The sequence below is a fragment of the Equus caballus genome, chromosome 4 (assembly GCF_041296265.1).
Source record: "Equus caballus isolate H_3958 breed thoroughbred chromosome 4, TB-T2T, whole genome shotgun sequence".
Lineage (NCBI taxonomy): Eukaryota > Metazoa > Chordata > Mammalia > Perissodactyla > Equidae > Equus > Equus caballus.
The window spans coordinates 10,769,161-10,786,175 of record NC_091687.1 but is presented as its reverse complement, the minus strand read 5'-3'; the positions used below and the strand labels follow the sequence as shown (position 1 = coordinate 10,786,175).

General features: G+C 42.8%; 1 protein-coding gene across 9 annotated transcripts in view; it reads right to left on the bottom strand.

Moving 5' to 3' along the window:
- The window catches only part of POU6F2 (POU class 6 homeobox 2), a 459,268-nt gene that overhangs the window by 11,336 nt on the left and 430,917 nt on the right, over positions 1–17,015 (bottom strand). For all 9 annotated transcript variants that reach the window (XM_070264192.1, XM_070264189.1, XM_070264187.1 and 6 more), the window contains 2 exons: positions 16,556–16,762; positions 4,892–5,060 (listed from right to left, as the gene is read on the bottom strand). In XM_070264192.1, coding sequence (XP_070120293.1) covers positions 4,892–5,060; positions 16,556–16,762 — 376 coding nt within the window. The remainder of the gene's footprint in view (positions 1–4,891; positions 5,061–16,555; positions 16,763–17,015) is intronic.

Genomic DNA, 17,015 nt, shown 5'->3' with positions numbered 1-17,015 from the left:
ATTTTTCCCTCTGTTGGCACAGTCCCCTGCCTTAAGGGATGTATGGTTTTCTGGTTGAGGAGGAGAAAGAAGAGGTGAATGTGGTAAGGGGAAGCTTCTCTGCACTGTCACTTAGTTGTCAACGTACCCCAGAGGTTGAATTTCCACCTTGGGATATGTCAATCTGGCTTTCCGCCATCCACTCTCCTGGTTCCCAGGAGGTTGGGTCAATCTCAAGGATGAATCTGAGGCCACCTGGATGGGCACCTCAAAGGAAGCCCACAAAGTCCCCACAGGGTGGATCCAGCACCTTTAATGATCTCTAGGGCAACCCAGTCTGGGGTTTCTCTGCCCTGAGGAGGACGAGGTGCCTTTATAGAAGCACCAGATTAAGTCAGCCCAATATATTAAGTACAGGGTCAGAAAGCAGTAACAATGGCTGCCAGGGGCCATGCTGAGTCTGACCATTGCTAGAGCAGCCAGAAGATGAACCTATGTAGGGATTAACTAACCTGGAGATTTAGACTAAACTGGCATTAAGAATTGGCAGTGACTCCTAAGTGTAAAGATGATGTTTCCCAAATCAAATCTGGAATGCGTGGACTGGGAAGTAAGAGGATTTTTATGGGAGCTGGTTGCGTGGTCACTGGGCCCAGACTGAATTGAGTGCTCAGGACGGATCAGCACAGATGTTTTGTTTTATTTTTAAAATTTAGCTCCTTCCAACTGTTAGTCTGAGTATCAGTGTAAGGGCTTGCTAAATGGCTGGAACAGTCACCATCCATCAACGTCATCCTCCTGAAACCTCTGCTGTGCGATTGTTATGGAAGAAATATGCATCTTCAAAGAAGCTGCCAAGTATGAATTAACTGCCTTATGTAAACATCCATCTGCTTTTTAGTGCTATTCTCACAGCAAATAATGAGCATATTTACCAAATATTTCTGAGAAATAAGAAACCATTTGGAAACATGCAATGCAGTTTGGGACTGACTTGCAATACGGTGACTTCACTGGGTTGTGGAAACTGGTGTGAACTGTGATCATGTGTCGTAAGCCATCACCAGCATCCTTATGTTCACTTTACAGTTTTGGATCTTGCGGTATTAGCCATCAGTCCTTTGCTGTCTAAGAATCAAGTTTACAGGCCAAGGGTTTAAAAAAAGTGTGCTGAAAAACCGAAAACAAAACAAACCCAGCGAACAATAAAAAATCCCCAAACTACCTATTTTTAAACAGTACTGTATAAATCTTAAGTCAAATTAGGACATTTGTCAAGTCATTTGTTTGACTCCTCTAGACTTTCCAGAAGCCCTGATTATAGAAGCTACAGCTTCCTCTGATGACTGTGGAGGCGGAGCAAGGGTTACCCAGAGCAGGCTGTGCAGGTGCTATGAAAAGCTACTGTGCAGATGTTCTAACAGTTGTGCACATTGGGTAATTCTGGGCCCAGATATGGTGTTCTTTGAACATTAAGATTCTATTGTGTTCTTTTGCCTGGAATGAGGAAGATTTTTGGACCATCTGCTCACTCTAGTTCATCTGGAACAATGGCAGTTTGCCCAAGGCTAAGGTGAAAGCCTTTGACCTTGGTGTGGGGGGATTCACTGACCAAGATTTTGACCACAGGTTCAAATCCAGTTTGATCTGGTTCAAACTTATGGCCTTGGCCTACTGGAGGGATTTGCTGATCTATTAACCGTCCAACTCAATTCAAGGATTATTTACTCTGGCAAGTCCTGTTCTGTCTCAACCTCCAAAACTGAGATAACCAGATACTGTATTGCCAGAGTCCCTATTCATATGTTGATCACAGCATTTATTTCCCTTTATCTTAACTTGTTTCTTTATTACCAGTTCCCTCAGGGCAGGGACCACATCTTGCTTATTTTTGCTTTGTTAATTTCTATCCTTGCGCCATATACATGGTGTTCAAGAAGTGCTTTGTCTTTCTAAGTTGTCAGCCTCTGAGTAAAACACCCTTTTCCCCCCCTGTAATTTAACTTGCATAACAACTACATCTGAAGTATGGGGTTGGGTCTCCCCACTTTAGCCTGTCTAAAGATTTGGTGAAGTTTAATCTCAGACAAAAATAATTTTAAATGCGTATTTCATGCTTGAATATAACATTTAAAATACGCAAGATGTCTAGTTTTTCTCTTCATATTGGCTCAGAGAAAAGCATATTGTAAGGCATGGGTCTAGGCATTTAAAAAATTATTTGAAGACTAGGTGATTTGATGATATATTTTTGTCATTCAGATTTCGCTGGATAAAATTTATGTGTAAGCATCTCCTCTTTTAAGACAGCTGTGGTGTGTAGGATATGTATGACCCTTTGAAGCAGACTACTTGTGTTATCATCCTGGCCTTGTCACCCAGTAGATTTGTCACACAGGGTGTCACAGTCTCTCAACTAAGACTGAATCTGGTCCCTCTGACGCAAGCTGGTCAAGATGAGTTGTACTTTTCAGAATCCGTTTAACGCGAGCTTCAATATCTGAAAATGAGGATTTATATTATTTTGTTGTGAGTGTTAAAATGAGTAAAATATTGAATGTGCTTTGAAAACCTTACTTTACCCTACTTTCGAAAGCTCAGACAGAGGTTTCTTGGGGTCATCTGCATCAGACAATGCTCCGTGTATTATTCATTCTATAGTTGGGCTTTGAGACAGAAGGGAATTAACTAAACAACATGTTCAAAATCTGTAGCAATGATAGGCCCAGCAATAGGCTTGTGTAAAGTCTGACTCCCGGTAGTCCTGCTAGACGTTTTTGTGTCTGCCAGAGAAGGCTCCTCATTCAGGCTCTGCCTATGAGCTAGGAGCTTCCCGCTTCAAGGACTTGGTAAAGGTGTCTGTCTCTCCCACTTCTTCATATCAAGGGTATGTAATATGGTTCACTCATTATATTCCTAGAACTTATATGTCTCATTGGCCACTGTACATTTGAAATCCCATCCTGCCCATTAAGTAGCTCTGTTACTAATTTCTGAAAAAGGCAACATTTTCCTTGCTCAGCTAGAGACAAATGGATAGAGAGAACCCAGTCCCATCCATCCATCTGTCTGTCTATCCATCCAACATGTTTTGAGTGTTTACCTTGTGGAAAATTCTGTATTCATGGGGTGGGTCTTATTTTTATTTCATATTTAACTTATTTCTTATGCATGAGATGTTTGATCTTGGTTTCTTTTCTTTCAGGACCAAAGCTTAACAGCTTATCCTAAATTTATGACCTTGCTGCTACATAGAAATAGAGTATTTTGCAGCAACTTATACAGAATATCAAATTGGAACAAAGTTTGAATCTTTTCCTGCAACAACTCTATGAGGAGTTTCTTTATTGGGAAAAATCTGGCTATAATTAAATTCGTTTTAGTCCACGATTTTATTGAAGTAAGACTAGAGTTTCTGGCCCAAATGAGAGGGGTTCTATAGCTAAACAACGTGAAATAAGAGGTCGATGGCAAACTCCTTATGTATCCTGAAACTCTGTTTGATGTTGACTCAGATTTAAGATCAAGAGCATCCAGGCTAGTCAACTGAAGTACTTGGGCATTTTAATATCTTTCCATAACCCTTCATTCTCTTCTCCATCCCGCAAGTATCTTTCTTGCCTGAATTATCCATATAATTGAATATATATGTATACATACACATGTATATGTATAGTGATGCACCGCATAATGACGTTTCGGTCAATGATGGACCACATATATGATGGTGGTCCCATAAGATTAGTACCATATGGCCTAGATGTGTAAGAGGCTGTACTATCTAGGCTTGTGTAAATACACCCTATGATGTTCATACAGTGACAAAATCACATAATGACACATTTCTCAGAACATATCCCCGTCGTTAAGAAACATATGACTGTACATATGTACACATATATATATTCTCTTGGGGGAGGTTGTTCTTGGAGAGGGGGACACGCAACCCTCCATTTTGCTTTGCATTATCATACTTGCCCCGTGGTATGTAAGGATCCCTACTGTCCTTGTTATAACATGACACTTGACCAAACATAGATATTCACGTGTCCTTATTTTATGGCACAGATGCCTGTGCACTGCTTTAGCCCTTAAAACCCATAACCACTGGATTTTTGGTTCCTGGAGAACTACAATCTATGCACATGTTCTGTGATTTTACATATAAGTAAAAATTATACTAAAGGTGAATAACATTAAATTAGACCACTGTCCCATTCATCTTAACACGTTTCTATTTGCATGAGAGACATATGCTGTCTTCATTTAGGGTCAAATACCATTTCTAAACACTTTATATATATGGCCTACTCAGGGAAATGGACTTGCAGGCTTATTTTATTTTATGAATGGTCGTTCAGAGATTTTCCATTGGATTCCAGCCCATGCAGCTTCCCCCACATGCCACTGGAAGCAGTTCATTGTGCACACACACCCACCCGCCCACAGGCACGCTCTCTTTTATTTCCTCTGACACCTACAAATAGAACGGCAGGGGACTTCAAACACACAGAAAAGCAGCTTGACCTGCCGGCTGAGTGCCTGTTGTTGGGTATTTCAGTTCTGAGCTGGGTGGCTCCCACCCTGCAAGCTGATCAGTTTCTCCCTTCTGAAGTGGCAGGACTGACTCAGCACATCACCAAGCACTGGAGATGGAAACCGGCCCCTCCATGCACTCATCAAGGTGGGCGTGCTTTGGGGGCCTGCTTCCCTGAGGAACTGTCTGGCCCTGGGCGGGCACTTCAGCCCAGTATTGGCCTAGCAGGGCCGGAAGTTCCTCTTTGAAGGGTTGAGAGAACAAAGAGAGGGAGGGTAAGGGAGGGAGGGAGAGAGAGAGAGAAGGGAAGGGAAGGCATTGCAAACAGGCAACAGGAAGGCCACCTGACTTAACCGAGCCAGAAAGGATACTTACTGCTGACTAACTGGCCCACGCTCAAAGCTGAAGAAGAGGAGGATGAGGAGGAAGAAGAGGAAGCCTGGCGGACGGGACTTTGAGACATGGATGCTTGGCTGTGAGCCAGGTGCAGGAGGCTGCTTTGGGAGGTTGCTTGACCCACTGACGTCTGGGAGGGTTGGTGGAGCTACATGGGGGGGGATGTAAAAAATACACAAATGAATGCAAAATGCGGGGGGAAAGGCCAGGGAACAGAAGTTTCATCTGGGGTTGAATCATTTTATTTCTAAGAATATACACTTCTGAGGAAGAGTGCACACGCTACCCACCAGGCAGGACTTTTTGGTAATATAATATGTTGCTGCTTGCTTGACAGGTATTTGATTAGTACCTTTAAATATAGTATTAATTCCCTACTTGGCTTCCCGGAGCACCCAATTTCCTATATTTCTCGACCACGGCCTGTGGCTGGACTCTTTCTTCCTGTTCATATAATTACAGCACACTTGACAGGCTTCTCAAGTATCTACAGATAAAATATAAAGCTTACAATCAACTCGGAATGCAAAACTAAGTCTTAAAGGTGTAGCTGTGCCCAACCTCTTTGGCTTATGGAACTAGTACTTTTAGGGAAGTTCCAATTTAGTCTGAGAGTATATGGAAACTTTCTGCTCTCTCGGATCAAAGATTCTGGTGGATTACTGTGCAGTTCGGAAAAACGCTCTCTGATATCCTATAGAAAACTGAAAGAGAAGTTGGGGCAGTCAGGAAAAAAGTATCCAGCAGGATTTGCAGCTCTCAGTTGTCACTTTCTTCCTCTGTGTTAAGGACTTTCATGCCTTTCCTCCTTTAATTCTCATGTCAGCCTGGGGAGTGGGCTGACCCCTCTTTTGCAAACAAGGAAGCCAAGGCACAGAGGGTTAAAGGATTTTGCTGGTTCATCTGGTAGGTGTGGAGGAGCTGGTCTCCGGCCATATGAGGTCTAACCCTACAGTGCTAGCTTGTAGTCACAAGGCCACAGGTAAGAATTAACTTAAATTTTAAAATTTAGTGTAGCATTATGTCCATTTATTCATGAGTCCTTTCCAGGTTATCGGAGGATTGTTGTTCTGAGAGGTGAGAGGCGCTCAGCTGAGATGAGGAAGAGAGGGGATAGCGAATGATTGCAGGGGCCAGGTCCACTCGGAGGCCGTGGGAGGGGTCTCTCTCGATGGGTGGGTTGCCCCCCAGAAAGCTGACACAAAGGGCAGCCCCAGACCCTGAACAGGTGCACAATTAGCCTCAGCCATGGCCACCTTTGTTGACTGGATATAGCACTTTCTGGTTGACAAAGTGCTGCCATAGCCCTGTGCACAGAAGTGTAGCAAAGTTTTTATAAGAGGAAGTCAGCCTGGGAGCAGAATCACGTCAGGCCCTGAACTTCGGTGGGACAGCCAACGACCAAACAGGCACCAATCTTTGACCACCTTCTCAGTGTCTGAGAGTCGGCCAGGGATGTTTCAACTTCACATTTGTCACTGCTTCCCCAATGTGTGTGTGTGTGCGCGCGTGTGTGCATGCGTGTGTATTCATTTTTTCATTCAACTTTATTGAGACATAATTTGCACATAGTAAAATAGACCCATTTCAAGCAAACAATTTGATGAGTTTTGTCAGATGAATACATCTGTGAAATCACCATCATAATCAAGACATAGAACCTTCTCATCATTCCATGAAGTTCCCTAATCCCCTTTGCAATCAATCTTCCCCCAGTGTGTGACCCCAGACAACCACTGCTCCGCTTTTTGTCACAATGGACTTGTTTGGCATGATTCTAGAAACATACAGTATGTACTCTTTTTTCACCTGGCTTTTTTTGGCTGGGATACTGTTTTTGAGATTCATCCATTTTATTGCGTGTATCAGTAGCTCATTCTTTTTTATTGCTGAATAGTATATATGGTATATTTCTATAGTGAATATATCTATATTTATGAACAGATTGTTTATCCATTCATCTATTAATGCACATTTGGGTTATTTCCAGTTTGGGGTTATTATGAATAAAGCATTTAAAACATTTATGTATAAGTCTTTGTGTATACCTGTGTTTTCCTTTCTTTTACGTAAATACCTGGGAGTGAAATTGTAGAGTTACTGGATTATACTCTAAATAGATGTTTAACTTTTTTTTTTTTTTTGGTGAGGAAGATTGGCCTGGAGCTAACATCTGTTGCCAATCTTCCTCTTTTTACTTCAGGAAGATTGTCACTGAGCTAAAATCTGTGCCAATCTTTCTCTGCTTTGTATGTGGGACACTGCCACAGTATGGCTTGATGAGCGATGTGTAGGTCCGTGCCGAGGATCCAAACCTGTGAACTCCAGGTCGCCGAAGCAGAGTATGAGAACTTAACCACTACACCACCAGGCTGGCCTCTAACTTTTTAAGAAACTACGAAACTGATTTCCAAAGTGGTTGTAGCATGTATGAGAATTCCAGCTGTTCCATACCCTTACCAACACTTAGGGTTGTCAGTCTTTTTAATTCCCTAAAGTGTTTTTAACCGTTAATTGACATTTTACCTTCAAACAATTGTTAGTAAGCTGCTACTTTGGAAATGTGCATAAGGAGCTATTTCCTTTATTGGACACTCTTGGCAATGCGTTTTCTCCCTGAATTCACATGATGCCTCTAGGCAGCAGATGTGCCTAGCATAATTATGAGAAGTAAATGATGGGCCTAAGACCACGTGGCCTGTGGAACCTTAGAATCCAGGCTCTCCCTCTGCAGTTCAGGGCTCTTCCCAGGATGCCATGCCGTCCCCCTTCAGAACTGCTTGCAGCTAAGTTCCAAGTGAACATCCTTATTGGTACTCAGCTGTGCTAAGTGGAGACTAGACTGTGAACCCAAGATAGATAGAACCAACATGGAGCTCAAATTAATATGCATCAAGCATATGCCTACAGTAATTAGCCAATCTGCTGTGCACATAATCAACAGTTAAATCCAGTAAATTTTATTCTGTAGGGACACATATCAAAGATTAAATCCATTTTTAATTTGCTTAATAAAATGTGATGGATATTTGCATGTCAGTCTGCCCCCTGGAACTTACTGAGTTGTCCTTCTAATTATTGTTACTTGACACAAGCTTTTCACAGTTTTGAGTTACAGGGTCATGAGTTAGTCTTCAGTTTTACCATTCCGTCAATATTTTATTGGCCCTAGGTGTGGTAAAGTACCATCAAGGAACTGGGTGAGACAATAATCCATTTAAATTTTTCTTCTTCAGACAACTCGGCAAAGAAAAAGCTTACTAGGCTGCAGCCTCACTTAGGAGTCACTAAGCAAGCGAGGGCTTATGCATTAACTCTGCAGGAGAAGAAATTCAAGAGGAAAATAAAATGGTTCTTTTAAGAGCTTGTTCTGTGTCCACACGATCAAAGGGAGAGATGAAACTAAGCTATCTAAGAATCTAAGAAAGATACATTTCTTCCAAAGTAAATAAGCATTTTTTTTTTTTAAGGACATCAGGGTCCTGCTTACCCTCTAAAGTTCAACGAGACAGATCAGAAAAACCAATAAAAATCCTGAAAGGCTCTAACTTGTTAAGAATCAAGATGATATAAGCAGTAACATCTTAATAGAGCCCGTATATCTCATTCCAATTGCCAGTGTAGACATGTATCTGTTGATTCCAGAATCACTTGTAAGCCCAGATAGACTAGCTTATTGCTCATGTCAAAATCATCCCAGAGATTGGCCTCTCTTTTGTAACTCATTCCCACAGAAAAAGAGGACATTAGAGGTACCATTTCTGTTGGCTCCCAGCCCTAAAACTGCAATTCTTTCAGGTAAACTGTAAGAATAGTTGTATCTTTGAGTTTCTTAGTTTAATGATTTTGGTGCATTAATCTTTAGAAATTTTATGCCTAAATATATATATATATATATATGAAAATATGAAAAGGGCTTTAAGCTACTTCATGAAACATTACATTAGAGTGGGCACTAATCTGGTATGACTGGTGTCTTTAAAATAAGAGGAGATTAGGACCTGGATAAGAACAGAGGAAAGACCGAGTGAACACGCAAGTAGAAGACGGGCGTCTGCAAGCCGAAGAGAGAGGCCTCAGAAGAAAGCAATCCTGCCGACACATTGATCTCAGATTTCTAGCCTCCAGAACTGTACAACAATAAATTTCGGTTCTTTAAACCACCTGGTCTGTGGTGCTTTGTTATGGCAGCCCCAGTAGATTAATACAGGCTGAGGACATGGAGAGTCAAGAAAAAAGGAGAGAGAGAAGGGGCCACCAATGTGAGCCTGCAGCCTCACATTATCCAGAGAAGGAGGGAACCATATCCATCCCATACAGGGAGTGAGAAACAGGGACAAACAGGACTCAGAGACTGAAAACACTTCTTGCTGCCTCTCCTAGGCTGACTTCATTGGGTTGTTTGTGTTGGTTGGCACTACCAGGGGTGTTCACTATATTCAACAAAAATAGGTTCAAGTACGAGCACACTTTAAAGACTTGCTCGATTCCCTGTGCCACCGCTCCCCATTTATCTTCCATGGGTAACACAGTTTATCCTTAATAATGTCTTAGTTTCTGGAATAAAACATCTTCTAGTTAAATTCTTGATTGATATAAAAAATAAGTGAGGGTGGCAAGTGTCTTGGAAAATGGAATAACATGCGGAACATACTAGACAAGTTGGAAAAGTGAATGCATATAAACAGTAAAATTCAAATGGGATTAAATTTAGAGAAATTCATTTGGGGAGGAAAAAACTCTCCAAATATGCAAAGACAAAATGGAGGAGATCTGGCCTTTTGCAAATATGTCAGGGAGCCATGATGAACCACGGGCTAGACAGTGCACCATGTGGTGCAATGGAGAATGCGAATATGACAGAGAGGTCTAGCAGAAACAAGAGCACGCAGGATGTCGTGCTCTCCCTCCCTCCCTCCCAGTACTGGCTGGCATTTTTCTGTTTACCGTGTACCTTATAATGCCTTGAAGAGAAATGAAATCAGTGGTTCTCAAGATTTAGTGTTTGGCAGAATCACTTGGAGGGGCCGTTAAAACACAGATTCCTGGGCCCCACCCCGAGAGTTTCTGATGCAGTAGGTCTGGGGTAGTCTCAAGAAGTGCATTTCTAACAAGTCTCCAGGTGATGTTGATGCTGCTGGCTGGGGGACCACACAAGGTTTTGGAAGGAGCTTCTCTTAGAAAAAAGATAAAGAAAGTGGATTTATTATATCTAGACAAGAGAAACCAGAGCCCAGATTTAATAAGAACCTTTAATAATTTGGAGGACATAATGAATGCCTGAGTGTCGTTGGAGAGTTCTTTCTACTGTGGACAGGACAAGAGCACAGGTGTTAGACCGGCTGTAAGATTTAGGGTTATCAGGACAATCGAACTTGAAAAATTTGGGGGACCCGAAACTTGACTTCCAAGGGGGATTTTGGTTATCTTTGTGGAAAGTTGGAAAAAGCAAGGCGGCAGTGATCCTTTTGGCAGAGTTCAGGAGACTTAATGAGTTTTCCTTCTACCTCTCTTCCATGACTCTGAACCATTTCTTCATCCTAAGTAGGAAGAAGAGCCCCGAATGTGAGGCTCTGTTTCAGACACCTCCCGTCTGCAGGGGAGTAAGTATGGCAGAACTGTCCACGGTCACAAGAAAGAGAGCTGACAGCAGTGTCACTCCTGCCAGGCACTGTGAGGACATGAGGAAGTGGGGAGAGTTAGAGTGGGAGCAGGATTCAGGGGAGCTGCCCAGACACAGGCAGGCAAGGCCAAGGTCGTCATAAAGGAAACTTGGGACATGCAACCAGGGCTCAGCAGGGACAATGACAGGAGGGGAGTCAGATTTTATTGCAGAGCAGAAAATGAAGGATTAAATGTAGTTGAGATAATGATGTGGGAGGGGGTTGTGAGAGGAGGGGGTTGACATTCAGAAAAAAGGTCAACAGAGAAGACAGGGCTATGCGGAAGGTCTTTCCAGGTGCTGGCAGGTGCTAATGTGGAACATACTGGAAAATGAGAGAAGACACAGAATGGAAAAGCCACAGAAGGGCCTGAGCTGGATTTCTCTGGAAGCATGGTTCTGGGATGCTGGTGCCCTGGACAGGGAAACACTACAATTCGGCAGCAATTAAATTGAACACAATTGACTAAGCACGCACCACAGGCTGGGTCCTGAACAGCGTTGAATCAGTCTGGTCTTAGGTGTAGACTCCTAATGATAACACAGTTTGGTAAACATGAATGGAGCATGAGGAATGCAGAAATGAGGGAGCAACTCAGGAAAGCTTCCTGGAAGAGGGATCAGGGACAGTGGATCTGGATGCCAAAGGATGCACGAGCAGGAGTTTGCCAGGCAGAGAAGGTGGGAAAGCCATTCCAGGATAGGGGCACAGAATGTGCAGAGAGCATGCGCCCTGTCAGCTGGGCTTGGCAGGGAGTGACGAGGGGACACCAGAGAGGTGACACGCCCAGATGCACAGCTGGAAGGTCAAAGGACTGTTTTGTATTGGGGTCACTGAGATACATATCATCCACTTAGGAAAACACCCTATACTATTTTAGGTCCCTTGTGGATGGAAATATCTCATTTACATCTCATTCTGGGTGGCTTCAAGAAAAAATTGAGAGCCAATTCAGGCAAGGACAGGGAGAGGAAGTTGAGTTGTAAAAATGGTAAATCAGTACATTTTTGTATGAAAAAATAATGGTTGGAAGTGGATCATCACGTGGCATTTTAGAGAGCTAATGTAAATAAACCACCTTCCTTTGGGCTTCCTATTAGCACCAAAATTACTTTTGGAAAAAAATCGAGTGCCTTCATGGATGATAGTCTTCAAGTATAATAGCTACGGTATTTAAGTTCTGAAAAGTTTCAATGCTTTGATTTTATGAATTGCAATATATTTCCTTTCAAATGTCCCTACCCTCTTAATGACACTAAAAACTCTGGCTAACTTTTGTTGGGATTCAGTCAATGGAAGAATAAATATACACAAAAATGATGTTTATGCCATTTATGAGGAAATCATTAATTCACAGTCACAGGACAGTAATAAGGCAAACTGGGAGGATCTGGGGCCCTCTGACTTTGGCAGGGAGCTCACCATAACCCACAGCAGCCGAATCCCAGGGAGGGAACAGAAGATTATTCTTGAGCTCCACCAAATATTTCTGTAGTAAGTAATTTTTTTTGTGCTCAAAAAGATACTTCTCTCTCTCTCTTTTTTATCTAGTCTTTTTCTGACTTATTTTCTTGCATTGCTCACCAAGGGTCTCTGATGTGATACTGCGGAAGTCATATCTAGGCCATCAGATCCTGGTGTATTTTTTTTTTTTAATATTGTTTGTATTTCAGATGATAACTTTGCAGGTGCTCAATCTTTCATCACGGGAATAAATCATCATCAAGAGTAGTTGACACTCTGCTCTTAGATTTTATTCAGGCTCTTTTCATTAATGATAGGCAGATGTAAAAGTTGAATTAAATATGTGATTATTTTTGCTAGGTTAAAGCAAATCCCCTCAGGACGTCTGGTCTGAGAGCTCCGTACGTCACTCCGCGAAAGTGGACTTCCTTCTGAGTGTGGCTTAGGGAACTCTCTGTCCTGTAATTTATGACCTATTTTACTGTTGGAACTATGCTCTCATGAGATCGAGCATTCATCATAAATCACATGAAAAAATAAATTGAGAAACTTCTCTACTGTACCATAGAAATCCTTTATTTTTTAGTGCTTGTTCATGTTATATTTCTTCAATGTAAAGGATAATATTTAAAGAAAAAGCTGAAGACCACTATCCTTATACCTCTAGCCCCGAGCTTTTTACTTTTGACTCTGGGCATTTTATGATCTGCTATCCTCAGAATCATAGCTTTTATATCCCGGACTCAGACTTGTGCATCTCCTGTCGATTCACCCAACTTGTTAACTTTACTACTCGTTCCAAGGTGTTTCAACTAGAGCTGATGCCAAGAAATAGTAATAGTCATTCATCTATTTCCAACACTTCCCTGATATTTCTGACCAGGTTCACCATCGGTTCCCTTGATCTTTCTGGGACGAGGCTAGACCACTGACCCATGACTTGAACAAGAGGGACGGGCCCACCAGTGCGTGTTGTGACTTGGAGATTCAGGAAAGCTCACATGTCACTCTAAGCTGTGCTCACATGTTCTCTCTGGATGCACCTACATGAGAAGTGCCTGCACATATACAGTTACGGGAGTCCCGCTCTCTGGCATGTTGGTTGTAGCTCATATGACTTGGATTTGCAAGGCACATCCCCAAGAAACTGGCTGTTTATTCCCAGTGCTAGACCTCCAATTAAATGGTGAAGAGGGTGGCGGTGGTGGTTAGACCAGTAGAGGATAAGATGTTCCCACCACGGTAATGAGGTTTCATTCCAGGAGCCAACAGATGTGGTATGAGAAAATTTCTCAGGTGTGTCTGTGCTCATGAGACACTGTGGAAATGGGCTAAGGATGTCTACTGTGGGCAAGGGGTTGAGGAGTGGCACCATACCTGCCTCTTGTTTGCCATTTCCTTGTTAGGTCCTTCTCTTGGGTCAAAACTGTGCCACCTCCAATCTAGAGCTGTAACTTTATGTAACAGCAATAGTCTATCACCCACACACCCTCCTTTGAAATTCAAGTGAGAGTGAGAGCTACTTTGTATTAAATGATGATTTCTAACTAATTCATCACCTTTGGGCAATTTACAACTTGGCTTTGTTGACAAATAGTTTTTAGCAGATTATACGAAAAGAGGGTCATCTCCTCATTTCCCGTCCTGGGGTTAATTTTGGAAGTAAGTTTGAACAGATAGAACTAAGGCTTAAAAAGCTGATGAAAGATAGAGAATCTTGCCTTATTTTGGGAACTGTATAGAAGGTAGAGAATCCAATGGACTCTCGTAAATAGTAAAAGAAATAAACCAGCTGAGAGATGGGGGCAGGGGAGGGGCTGAAGTCCTCAATGATATATGTGGTAGGGACTGCCCCACAGCCTGTGATAAAGCTGAGGAAGAAGAGGATGGCTGGGAACCTTGGCTCTCCCGGCTAGAGAGCGGCCTCCATGATTTAGATTTACAGCGAGAATCAGAGGGAGTGAGACAGAGGTCTCTGAGTCTGGGCAGTGTGTTCAGACCTGGCTAGGTTCTTCCTCGTGTTTTGACCCGGAGGAGGTCCTTTTGCTGGACACTCTCATAGATCCCCTCACTACTCCCTCATGGCACTTACTGATGATCTCAGGGACATATTTGTGCGAGTCTTTGATGAACGTCCATCTCCCTCCTTGAACTGTAAACTCCCCGAAGGAAGGGCTCATGGTATCTGTCTTGCGCACCAGCCTAGCTTCCTGGTATGGTGCTTGACAAATAGTAGGTGGTCAATAAGTATTTTGATTAAACAGATTTTTTAATATTGATTGAACAAGCAAATGGATTTTCCGAACACCGCTTTCGAGTGCCACCAAGAATGGGGTCTTTCAAAGGTTGGATCAGAAGCCAAAGAGAGGCAATGGCTGAGGTCTCTGGAAGGACACTTCTATTTTCTTGCAGATGAATGAGGTCTCGGTGCTTTCTTCCTCCCCTTCCCTTTGTATTTTACTTCCTTGCTAAGTGCTTTACATTATGCAGTTTCTCAAGAATTCACAGAGCCATAAACTCGTTCACACACTCACTGTTAGTCTCCATCCTTCCCTTCTACGCACTTCCCTTTGTTAGTGCACCCTCCAACTCTAAATCTGGGTCTTAGCCCATCTCTTGCTTCTTAACTTACACAGTTAATGGGACTACTTGTTTCAATCAGAGACAATCTACACTTTAAAGCATTACAACAAAGAAATAGAGGAATTAATGTTTCTCCATTGCTTTACCTGATTTCATCTCTGCATTTGATACTCTTGTTCACTTCCTACTTCTTGAAAACCCTTGGGTGCCAGGTCATCACACTCCATGATCCTCTCCTACTTAACCAACCATTTCTTCTCTCTCTCCCTTCCTCTTCCATTCCTTAAAAGTTGGTGTTTCCCAAGATGACTCCTTCATCTTTCTTCCTTCCTTTGCTCGTCATACTTTCTCTGAATATCTCGTTTGTTTTCAGCTACAGTGTATGTACTCCTGACTCTCAGATCTAGCTCTCTTCTCCTGAACTCTCCTGCAATTCCAGACCCTTGGTTTCAACTATCTAGCACGTGCTCTCTGAATTCCTATTTGTGACTTGCTATTGTCTCCTAAACGGTTTGTATACCATAGATGTTTCAGCACTTCAGTTCAACTTCCATCCACTACGAGAGTTGTTTTCTTGAAAAATAAAGCTGAGCACATTATTCCCCTCTTTAAATATACCTCTTACAGATTCTGAGGGCTGAAGGGTAAATCAGCATCATTACCATCATCACGACGATGTAAGTGCTTGCTGTGCATCAGGCACTCTTTTAACCACTTCATATATACATTAGCTCATTTAATCCTCACAACCACTCTGTGGGGAGGTACTGGTGTATCCTCATTTCACAGATGAGGAAACTGGGGCACAAAGGTGATGGTCATTGTATTCAGGAACACACAGAGGCAAGGTCCCTCCTTCTTAGCTTGATCATGGAGCCTTTCCCATGCCTACCCTCAGCCTCCCTCTGTGCTCCAATCACATGACCCTTCCTCCTGTCTCTCAACATCCCATCCTCCTTCACGTTTCCCTGCATTTGTGCCTGCTGTTTCCACTGCCTGGAATTTTGCTAACCCATATTTACCTGGTTAACTCTCACTCATCCATCAAGACTCAGTCCCCAAACCATTTTCTCTGTGAGGACTCAGAGCTCTCTGGACAAAGCTGATCACCCCAACTCCGTGCTGATATTAAACTTTGTGCACATCCGTTCTCTTACTGGACCTTTTCTGCTTTATTGCACAATGGGGCTCTGCTGATATATCTGTGTTCTCTGCAAGACCATGGGCTCCTTAAAATGGGGAAGCATCAGTCTTTCATCCCTGTTTCTTAGCACTTAGCAGGGGCCTGCTGTACAGTGGATTATCAAAAAATGCTTGTTGGAGGAACCAATTAACCAGAAACTCTATGAGGTCAGGGACCGTGTCTTTTTCTTCAGTACTGTGTACCCAGCCTCTAGCATGACACACTGGAAATGCCTGACTGACATGTGAATGAAAAAATGAACTGGATTTTCATGGTGTTAATGAAATTCAACCAAGCAGAACTTCCTATTTTTCATTCTCTGATTTGTAGGCAGCAGTCTCAGTGGCATCAAGTTGGGATCTCTTGGTGTTTAATAATTTTTTTTTGTTTACTGTGAAGGCATTGGTGGGTTTACTTTCGTCTTGACTCCATCTTAAAAATTGTCTGGAAATTAAGTACCATAAGCGGAGATAAGTAAGAACACATCCCTATTGGATTTTAGGCCACTATCTCTGTTTATAATTTAATACATTCACATTTTTAAGCTAGAGAGCTATTTCGTTATCACCCATATTCACTAAGAATAAAAAATAAAACCTACTTGCCTTTTTATAGTATTAATATATTAGGATTCATGGCATTAAATATTTTGTAATTTAAAAATTACTTTGCATTGGCTGGGATCAAACGGAAGAAGGGCGGTGAGGAGAGGTCTCCATGGAGCTGTACTGCCGGGACGTGAGCCTTTACCTGCTGGCCGGGCTTGATGGGTGAGAGCGTGATGCCCTGGGTGTTGATCACCGGCAAGATCTGGTTCCCGATGACCGTGGCAATGATCTGGCCCTGGGCGTTTGTCAGGAGCTGGGGGGTGATCGGCTGCACTTGAAGGCCCTGAGTGCCGCTCGCTGCTTGACTCGATGGCCCCGGATTCGGCATCAGAGGAATGGTCCCAATAATCTGCAAGAGACAGGCCCAGAGGTGAGGCGCCGGGCTCTGCTCAGGGTCTGCGCATGCAACTGAAGACCAAGCACACCCTGGTCTCTGTAGGAGGCTCCCCAAGAGCCGACTCAGACTCCGTGAACAACTGTGGAGATGTGGGTGTGGAAAAAAGTGGCAGAAGATGAGCGTCTAAAGGAGAGATGAGCACACATGGACTGAGTGCGTGGAGGGAAAGAGAAAACATCTTACTCAAAAATAAAAGCAAGCATCA